Source organism: Marmota marmota, unplaced genomic scaffold (genome assembly GCF_001458135.2).
Source record: "Marmota marmota marmota unplaced genomic scaffold, marMar, whole genome shotgun sequence".
NCBI lineage: Eukaryota > Metazoa > Chordata > Mammalia > Rodentia > Sciuridae > Marmota > Marmota marmota.
Window position 1 is genome coordinate 40,905,631 of NW_025999900.1, and position 10,477 is coordinate 40,916,107.

At 43.4% G+C, this 10,477-nt stretch overlaps 2 protein-coding genes and 1 long non-coding RNA gene across 3 annotated transcripts in view; 2 read left to right on the top strand and 1 right to left on the bottom strand.

Moving 5' to 3' along the window:
- LOC125615400 (acyl-coenzyme A thioesterase 1-like) overlaps positions 1-2,127 on the top strand; it is a 32,778-nt gene extending 30,651 nt beyond the window's left edge. Inside the window, exon 3 of the mRNA XM_048799523.1 lies at positions 2,082-2,127. Coding sequence (XP_048655480.1) covers positions 2,082-2,127 — 46 coding nt within the window. The remainder of the gene's footprint in view (positions 1-2,081) is intronic.
- LOC107148947 (acyl-coenzyme A thioesterase 1-like) lies at positions 2,128-10,014 on the top strand. The gene is given in 4 exon segments (XM_015493696.2): positions 2,128-2,643; positions 2,645-2,810; positions 5,045-5,247; positions 7,453-10,014. Coding segments are annotated over 4 exon segments (1,356 nt in total). The 5' UTR covers positions 2,128-2,235; the 3' UTR covers positions 8,032-10,014.
- The window catches only part of LOC125615314, a 28,295-nt gene continuing 23,930 nt past the window's right edge, over positions 6,113-10,477 (bottom strand). Inside the window, exon 4 of the long non-coding RNA XR_007345890.1 lies at positions 6,113-6,693. This is a non-coding gene — a long non-coding RNA (uncharacterized LOC125615314). The remainder of the gene's footprint in view (positions 6,694-10,477) is intronic.

Sequence of the window (10,477 nt, forward strand, 5' to 3'; positions counted from 1 at the left end):
TATATATATATATATATATATATGTACACACACACACACACACACACACAAGCATATAAAGCAGGGTTTATTTAAACAGGGATAACATAGACTTCTCCCAGGAGGGAGAAGGGTGCCATAGCTGATATCCTGGTATCCCCAGAAGCGAGGTGTTCGGCCCTCTTTATATGTCCTAGGCTTCCTTTGTTCTCCTGCCCTCTTCCCCTTATCTTTCCCCTTCCTGTGTACTTGACTAGGCCCAGGAATGCTCAGTGGGATGGCCAAAAGATGGGAAACAGGTGGGCTGAAGAGGGAAGGGCAAGATGGTGCAACCCAGGACACATTAACAACCTTATAGCTCCCTATAGGGAGGGGCAACTCTTGGGACAGGTTACCTTAACAACAGGTTGGAGCAGGGACAGGTTCTTGATAAGGGTGGAGGAAGGGCTCTGAAAGAATTAATATTTCAATCCCTCAGAGGACAGTCTCCAACTTGCTGGACTCACTCAAAACTAGCCTCCTGGGTCTGATCTGACTGGATTTACCTACCTGTACTGACTGCCTGTCTAATTCTGGCTTTAGCACTTGCAAGATATTGTGGTTACCTTGTTATACTCAGAACTCTGTCCCTGGCAGCTGGTGTCTGAACTCAAAGTCAAGACAGTTATTGTTCCATGCCTTAGCATCAAACACTCTGTACCTTTGCATGGAACTACCATACTTCCAAGGAAATCTCATCCTGCATCTTTGCACAGAATGTTTCCGGGGCAAAGTTTAGCCACAGCTCTGAGGCAGTCAAAGACCATGGTCCAAGTCACCATTCTCCATATTTTCCCCCCCATTTGTAAATGTTTATTCAGCTTGTTGTCACGGGCCAGCCAGGGGCTGTGTGGGTAAGCTGTGAGCATTTTGAGTGCCTGAGCGGACTGGACTGATGTTACTGTTCTGTCTGGGCTGAGCACGTACATGTCCTTTTAGCTCGCTCTGCCTTTGATCCCACACAGCACCTGAGATGGGTGTGACTTGCCAAGAGGTCAACCAATCTACTAACCACAAGACATCAGGAAGCTAGATTCAACCCCCTGAAACTTAACCCCTTACTTTTTTTGGATGGAATGTTCCATTGAACCTCCCCTTGTGTGTCCCCTATAAAAATAAAGAATTCAGGAGGCTCTGTGTCTCTCTCTCTCTCTTTCCAATGGACTCCTGGAGTCGAGAGCAGAAAAAGGTATTCTGTCTGTGTAATTATTTCGTGCCAATCCAAATCCACCTGGATTGTCCCGGAATGATTTAGTTGTGTGTCGCAGCAGCTTGTATTTTCAAAAACACCTTCCATGTACTCTTCTTTCTCGGTCTGCTCAGTGTCCAATTAGGCTAAGCTGTATGGTTAGCTTCAGCCAGAGACTCACTTGCAAGATACACAAGGTCAATAGAAGAGTGAACTCAAGGTACTGAGTGGCCCCCACTTGCATCTCATCATAGGGTGTCTGCCTTTCTACAGGAAGGCAACAGTTCCTGCCAGGCAGCCTCTTCTTTGAGCCCACAGTTCTTCACAAAACCTTGTTGGATCTCTTTGTTTCTAACCTTCCCATGCCTTTGCAAACACTGTGAAACTCTATGAAACTCTTAATGTTACCCAATTTGCCCATGCCATTTGCTTCCTGCCAGAACTCCAAGCCACACAACCCCAAACTGAACACTACCAACAATTAGATATGTGAGTTGAGAAGCAATACTCTTTCTCTGGGAATTGATACTGCAAACATATCACTGCTGTTTAAAATAGTATCTCATCTAATAGTCCCAACAAGCCTTTCAGATAAGCACAATGTATTCAGAGACTTCATGATGAAACTTTGCTGAAGACTCCTCAGCTGTTAAGGAGCAGGGTCAGACAGGACCATATGCAATCGGACTCCATAAGCATCAACCTGTTCTGGAAAGAGCTCCAGGTACCAGGAGCTGTAGAAAAAGGCTTGGTAAGGAATTAAGAGATAAGGAGGGCTGGGCTGTGTGTCTCACAGATCACCTGATACACGATTGCCCGGGATGCCTTTGCAAAAATTCAGATTTGTGCAACTGTATCTCTTTCAATCTTTCAGCTTCAGCAGTCGTATTAGTAAGTCTCTTTCCACACTCACCACATGATCTCCTGATTGACTTTGCTCTTAGCAGGCATTCTTCCTTTCAGAAAGCTTTGAATTTGCACAAAGAAGCCTCATACAGCGACTTGGAGGCTGTCCCAAAGGCGAGCCAATGGGAGTGGTGCGACTGGTCCCGCCGGCGTTGGCTTCCCCGGATGGAGTAAAGAACCCTGCCCCACAACCCCAGGTGGTTCTGAGACCATTCTCTCATTTTCTCCCTGGATCCCGAATGGCTGCGACACTGATCCTGGAGCCCGCGGGCGGCTGCCAGTGGGACGAGCCGGTGCACATCGCCTTGCGCGGCCTGGCCCCCGAACAGCCGGTCACGCTGCGCGCGTCCCTGCGCGACGAGAAGGGCGCGCTCTTCCAGGCCCACGCGCGCTACCGCGCGGACGCGGAGGGCGAGCTGGACCTGGCGCGCGCGCCCGCGCTGGGCGGCAGCTTCGCGGGCCTGGAGCCCATGGGGCTGATCTGGGCCATGGATCCTGATAAGCCGTTTTGGCGCCTGGTGAAACGGGATCGTGCGACGGCCCTTTGTGGTGGAGCTGGAGGTGCTGGACGGCCACGAGCCCGACGTCGGGCAGCAGCTGGCCCGCGCGCTGCACGAGCGCCACTTCATGCCGCCCGGGGTGCGGCGAGTGCCGGTGCGCGAGGGCAAAGTGCGGGCCACGCTCTTCCTACCTCCAGGTGAGCCTCCACTTGGCCTTTATTGTTTCCGTCTAGCCCTGTCTCTGGTATCCGTGTTATTTCGCCTAAGAAAGAGGTAGATCCTAACATCCCAGAGGTCCGTGTTAAGAAGATAGCAATGGAATAAAAAGCTGCCTGGGGAGGTGGTCCTGATGCTCCAGATCTGAGATTCTTCAAATCCAGGCTCAGCTATAAAGACATCATAAGGAAAAGGGAAAGACACTTCTAATAATTTTTAAAAGCCATTGTAGGTAGTTTCAGTTTTTCGGTGTTCTTTTAAAAGTTTCTCAGTTTTACAACTTTTCTTCCCATTCCCACAGTATGTTAAGATTTATGTAAATTGGCCATTGCAATAGGAGGAAGTTCACTTTCTGGAGATTATTGGGTGTTTATATACATAAAGTTATTGGTCAGCGAAAAAAAATGAATGGATGCTTAGCCTCATTAGTAATGAAGGAGATGCAAAAATAAAACTATAGAATGCATCTCATAACCTCAGGAGTGGCAAAGATTTAGAAGTCTAACATGACCAATTGTTGCCAAGTACCTGGAGGAGAGAAACTCACATTCGCAGCAGAAGCAGTCACAGTGTTCAGCTACTCTGGTCACAGTGTTCAGCTACTGCAGTTACCTAGTTGAATATGGCTTTTTACTTGTTCTGGTACATGTGCACCCAGAGGCATGTTGTTTGCTAACAGCCCGAATATCCACCAACAGTGGAAGTGATGGATAGGTGGAGCTGTGTTTCCAGCAAAGTAATGAACCACAACTGCAATAATCAACATGGACTAGTGTTCCCCACAGGTTAGGTGAAACAATCAAACCCCAGGAGAACACCTTCAGTATATTTGCACTGAGATAAAATTCAAAAGACAGGCAAAAGGAGCAAAATGTTGTTTAGGTACATATGTACATATATAAGTGGTGATATTACCAAGAAAACTGGCAGGCCATGGTGGCCCAGGAAGATGGGATGTTCTAGGCCAGCCTCAGCAATTTAGAGAGATCCTGTCCAAAAACAAAAACAAAAACAAAACAAAAAAGGCTGGAATATACCTCAGTGATGGATCTCCCCCTGGGTTCAATCCTCATTACATGTGTGTGTGTGTGTGTGTGTATAAATACATACTTGAACACACACATGTACATATCAAGAAAACTGAGAGATGGGGAGGTGGGGAAGGGACAGAAAGACTCAGGGAATTACAATGTATGAGTACTGAACTATTTTCTAAACAGAATGGTGCCTAGCAAGTGTTTGTTATGTTTTTCTGTAAACTGTATATATGAAAGAGAGATTTTCTTATTATATAAATGGTGAAAGTATCTTATATGTGTAATCATGCAGAATGAAGCTTTTTATTTTTTATTATGGGGTTGAGGATTGAACCCAAGGCCTTGCACCTCCTAGTCAAGTGCTCCACCTATATACTCCCAGCCCCAGTAAGTAGCATTTTGAGTCTGTGCCCATTGGCTAATCAGATTGTCTTTGAGACTTACTGACCTGTTCTGTGTGATGCAAAACATGGATATAGAACAGTTTATATTCATTCATCAGTCGAAACACATTTGTTTGCAGTTTGTGGCGATTATACAAGGCTGCTACAAACACACACAAGTTTTTGTGTGAAGATGGTTTTTATTTCTCTTGGGTAAAGACAAGGAATGGGATTTTGGGGTCATATGGGAAGAATACATAGGCCTTCAGAGGAAACTGCCAACTGATTTTTTTCACAGACTGCACTATTTTGCATCACAATTAGCATTGTATGACAGACAGTTCCAGTGGCTGTGCATTCTCTGGCAGTTGGCATTGTCCAATTTTGGGGATTAGGAAGGGCCATATGTTTGTTGCTCTTAATTTTCATGTGTGTGTGTTTGTGTGTGTGTATGTATTTTTTTTTCAATGCTGTTATACCCAGGGTATCACTCATGTCAGCCAAGTGCTGTATCATGGGGCCATAAAGTGTTTTTGATCTCAAAAGAAATACAAGGTCTTTGTGAAAATCTGTGCGGCTTTTTTGATACAGAGGGGAATGTGGATTTAGCCTAGGCCACTCTCTGGATGTTTGGATACCAGAGGTCTTTAAGCATTTTTGATAGTGGAAAAGTTGTTCATCTCCCAGTAGGTAATGTATGGCTTTTGACGGCACTGCAAAGACTTAAAAGGATGAGGAGATAATCCTTGCTTATTTTATAACTCCCTTTTCTGTAATGTTTTGTTTCTCCCCAAGAACCTGGGCCCTATCCTGGGATTGTGGACCTGTTTGGACTTGGAGGTGGCCTTCTGGAGTACCGAGCTAGTCTGCTGGCTGGCAAGGGTTTTGCTGTAATGGCTCTGGCTTATTATGGCTATGATGACCTTCCCCGGAGCCTAGAGACTGTGCACCTGGAGTACTTTGAGGAAGCTGTGAACTACCTGCTCCATCACCCTGAGGTTAGATCTCTTCTTAGTTTTGTGGGCTGCTCCCCACCTCATGCGTGCTTTTGGTTTCCCAGAAGTCAGCCCATTCTTTGGGGCCTCTCCTAACCCAGCAGCCACTGCCTTGCATAGGCACTTCTCAGTGATACTTCTGGGCAGTTCTACATTATCACATTTCCTGTTAGTAAAGAGCTTGCTAGTTGGTATTCTGGAATTCTGAATTCCAGTTTGTTTTAGTATTTCATAGGGTACCTCTGAGAACCTTGAGATTGACAGGAAGTAAATGGTAAGAAGAAGCCATGACCTTCCCCAGGAGGTGCCTGCTTGCCAGTCTTTGTGCTCAGCCACCCTCTCTCCCCCATACCCCTGTGAGAGCACAGGGATAACCTTAAAGGGGGAAATTGACAGCCATCACCTGGCTTCCTGGAATAGTTTATGGTTTTTAGACTCAGTGTAGCCAAGAATGAGGAGGCAATCCTTGCTAATTTTAAAATTCAATCAGGGCACAATATGGATGGAAGCACTGGAGTTCTTAGAAAAGGTGATATGGTTGGGCGTGGTGGCACACACTTGTAATCCCAGCGGCTCAGGAGGCTGAGGCAGGAGGATCACAATTTCAAAGCCAGCCTCAGCAACTTATCAAGGCTCTAAGTAACTTAGTGAGATCCTGTCTCAAAAGAAAAAAAAAATTTTTAAAAGGCTGGGGATGTGGCATGTAGGTCATTGATTAATCGTCCCTGGGTTCAATATCTAGTACCCCTCCAAAAGAGAGAGAGAGAAGAAAAGAAAGGTAATATGACTAGGCACTGTGATACACACCTATAATATAAGCAATTCTGGATGCTGAGGCAGAAGATTACAAGTTCAACGCCAGCCTGGAAAATTTATTGAAACCCTGTCTCAAAATAAAAAAATAATGGGCTGGGGATATGACTTAATGGTAGAACACCGCTGGGTTCAATTCCCAGTTCCACACAGACACACACCCCCTCACACCAATTATGTAGTTCCTAAAGCAGTCAGAAAGTATATATTATACACACTCACACACACACACACACACACATACATATATATATTTAGTTGTAGATGGACACAATACCTTTATTTTATTGTTTTATTTTTTTATATGGTCCTGGGGATCGAACCAAGTGCCTCACACTTGCTGGGCCAGTGCTCTACTGCTGAGCCACAACCCAGCCCCAGAATGCATATATTTTAAAGATCAGAAAACACACTTTCTCATGTTCAATGTCAAGGGGTGACCCTCCTCGAAGGGCAAGGAAGCTCCTTTTCTGAGGACTTGTTTCCTCATTCAGGAGAAGGGCCTTATGCAGGCCAGGCTACCCTGCCTCACTATGTGTGACTGCACAGGACTCCCTGCAGTTCCCAGAGCACCAGCTCTCTTCCCTATGCTTGTGCCATGCCATCTGCTTGGAATTCTCTCTTCACCTCCTTTTCCTGTCAAAGAATCAGTTGATTAAAAAGGTTATACAGGATAGGCTGGGGTTGTGGCTCAGCAGTAGCGCTCGCCTAGCACGTGTGAGGCCCTGGGTTTGAGCCTCAGCACCACATAAAAATAAATAAATAAAATAAAGGTATCGTGTTCAACTACAACTAAAAAATAAATATATTTTTAAATTTTTAAAAAATATATTTTTAGTTGTAGTTGGACACAATACGCTCTACTGCTGAGCCACAGCCCCAGTCCCCTAAAAAATAAATATTAAAAAAAAAATAAGTTATAGGAGCCAGGTGTGGTGATACATACCACTAATCCCAGATACTCAGAGGGCAGAGGCAAAGAGATCTCAAGTTTGAGGCCAGCCTCAGCAGCTTAGTGAGGCCCTAAGCAACTTTAAGAGACCCTGTGTCAAAACAAGAAAGGGTTGTGGATGTAGCTCAGTGGTAAAGTGCCCCTGGGATGAACCTTAGTATCAAAATAATAATAATAACAATAATAATTATTATTATAATAACAAAAAACAAAATGATACATGGTGTAGTGGAAACAGTTACAATATCAAAATAATAATAATAACAATAATTATTATTATAACAACAAACAAAATGATATATGTGTAGTGGAAACAGTTACAATCTGGAGAATAGATAGAGCTAGATTCAGGCTCAGATCCACCCAATTTCCCCTGTGGGCACTGTTCACTCTATTACACTGTTGGTAAATTCACTCTTCTTATTCTTCTGTCCCATTTTCAGGTAAAGGGTCCAGGGATTGGGCTGCTTGGGAATTCCAAAGGAGGAGAACTCTGCCTTGCCATATCCTCTTTCCTGAAGGGCATCACGGCTGCAGTCATAATCAATGGCTCTGTGGCCGTTGTTGGGGCAAGCATACACTACAAGGACGAGACGCTGCCCCCTGTGGGTATCATGAGAGATCGAATCAAGGTGACCAAAGATGGCATCAAGGACGTTGTGGAAGCCCTGAAAAGTCCTTTGGAAGACCAGAAGAGCTTTATTCCCGTGGAGAGGTCTGACACCACCTTCCTGTTCCTTGTGGGTCAGGATGACCACAACTGGAAGAGCGAGTTCTATGCTAATGAGGCCTCTAAACGCTTGCAGGCCCATGGAAAAGAGAAGCCCCAGATCATCTGTTACCCAGAAGCAGGGCACTACATTGAGCCCCCTTACTGGCCCCTGTGCAGGGCTGCCCTGCATATCTTGGCAGGTGGTCCTATCGTTTATGGAGGGGAGCCCAGGGCTCATGCCAGGGCCCAGCTGGATGTGTGGGAACAACTCCAGACTTTCTTTCACAAACACCTGGGTGGTGAGAGTTAAGGAGGGCTCTTCCAAAAATTTAACCAATTATCTGAAGGTTTGGAGGATAAGACTTAAGTATATTCTAAGAACACCAGTTAAGATTAGTTCATGTGATTAGAGGAAATAACTCCTCTAAGTTGCATACTGTTCTCTTTAAATATTACTATTCAAAATAGTGTCTATCCAAGGGCTGGGGTTGTAGCTCAATGGTAGAGCACTTGCCTAGCATGTACAAGGCCCTGGGTTTAATCCTCAATACCTCAAAAAAAAAAAAAAAGTGCCTATCCAAAAAATGATATCAGAAATGAAAAGGGAACCATAAGTATATACACATTTATTAAATTAAAAATTGGACCATTACAGGGGCTGGGGCTGGGGCTGGGGCTCAATGGTAGAGTGCTTGCCTAACATGTGTGAGGCACTGGGTTCAATTCTCAGCACCACATATAAATAAATGAATTAAATAAAAGTCCATCAACAACTAAAATAATATTTAAAAAAAAAGAAAAAATTGGACTTACAGACAAAGCAATTGTTTCCTTCATTTCTTAAGATACTGCCCACACAGCAACAAAAAAGGATCTTGATTAGGGGCCATAGGAGATTCAGAAAAACACAAACATTATAAGCAAGGCTGGGGCCAGGTGGGACACTGCCCTCTGATGGAGGAATAGTAACACAGAACTAGCTCATCATGTTTATTATGTAGGGTCTCATTATCAGGAAGTTTAACTACAGAAGCTTTGTAAATTGTTCAAGGTTTGTGAGTTATGAAGAGGCTTCTTTGTGTACTAAAAAGTTACAGAGCTAGAAACATTTTTGTGGTTATCTTGCTGTTATAGTGTTAGGAACTTCCTGCTGCTATCCTGCTGTACCCAGAAAACCCACTATACTAGAACATGTGATAACTATTGATGTCAGAGCTGACTATCAAGGTTGTTCACATCCTCACCTTTTGGCAGGGACTATTTCCCAGGCTTGGCTTTTGCCTACACTGCAGGGTCAGCCAATAACCAGGGCTCATTCACTCTCCATGTCTCTCCCTTTTTTATTTTTTAACTGCGACTCATGCATGTCTCCTCAGAGGTGTTTGAACTGGGATTGGATGAGCTTGCCTGGGACAAAACAACAGAATTAAGAGTAAGAAAATAAACCCTATGAGATACCATGCAGTATGTTTTAGCATATTTTAAGAATTGAAAGCATTTACATCATTTAATACCTTTTTTGCAAAACTGGAAGTGATAAAATGGGAATTCTACTTTCCTGTGTAGCTTAGAGGTAATCGTGCAGTTATAAGAGATCTAAACTAACATTGTTATGATTCCAAATTCCTAATAGATGCATCTTTATCTTTTTTTTAATCCCATTGGAAGCTATCATATAGAATAGGTAATAAGTGACATGATATTGTAATGGTTGTCTGACATTAAGACTTTGTATCTGATCACCCAAGGCCATTACAATACCCTCTAGTGTATTTAACTTAGCTTTGAATTTATTATCATAGCCTCTTCTGATTCTGGTCTCATTCCCCCGTCTGATTAAGGGAACCCTTACTGCTATAAGGGGAAACAGGGGATGACTGCTTTGGCTGCTTCAGGCTGAGAGGGAGTGATGTGGAGCAAGCAGTTTGGGTTTGTCTTTTAGGAAAGTTTTGGGTCAGTCTATTGGTCCATGGTAAAAGTCTGGTTTGGAAAGAACTGGTTATATAGTCATTTTTGAGGTTGGTGTTTCTATGAGAGCAACAGAAGACATGAGTACTGGAATGAAAGAGTCCTTTAATTAGGTTAAAAAAATTATTCTCATTGACCCTAAATATGTTTTCTTCCAGTGGTCCTTGCTCATGGAGTCATTAAAAAAGAGAAAGGAGCCACTGCATGATTTATGGGGCTTTGACTTCTTTTTATGTTGTTTTACGGTTTATAATGGTACTTTTAATTTAGACTGAAATATGTAGCCGCTTTTTAAGGTAATAAATCTATTTTGATTGTCAAGAAACAATGATAGACATTGTGTTGTTTTTATGCTAACACCAGCGAAATCATAAAAGAAAACAAACAAACAACAACAGCAAAAAAAAAACCTAGGCTTAAAAAAACAACCTGGCTCCAACCATAGAGTCCAGCTATCCCTGCCCAGGATGATTACAATACTGTTAAAAGGGCTTTGCCAGAGGTCACCTGGTTTCTACTTTTTAGCTCCCATGTGACTTATTTTGCTTTTTTAGGCCATGATCCTCAACTATCTGATTGCAGAAACCAGGGGAACCTATGCCCTTCTTGGGGAAGATGGTTGCTTCTACATTAATACCTCTAGGAAAATAATGAAAACATCAAAGTCTTAAAAGAAACATTGCCATCTTGGAAAAAATGAAAACAAAACAGGCATGGCCATGGGGTGGTCTGTTATCTCAGATTTTTCTTTTTTTTTTTAAGAATCTTTATATATATATATATATATA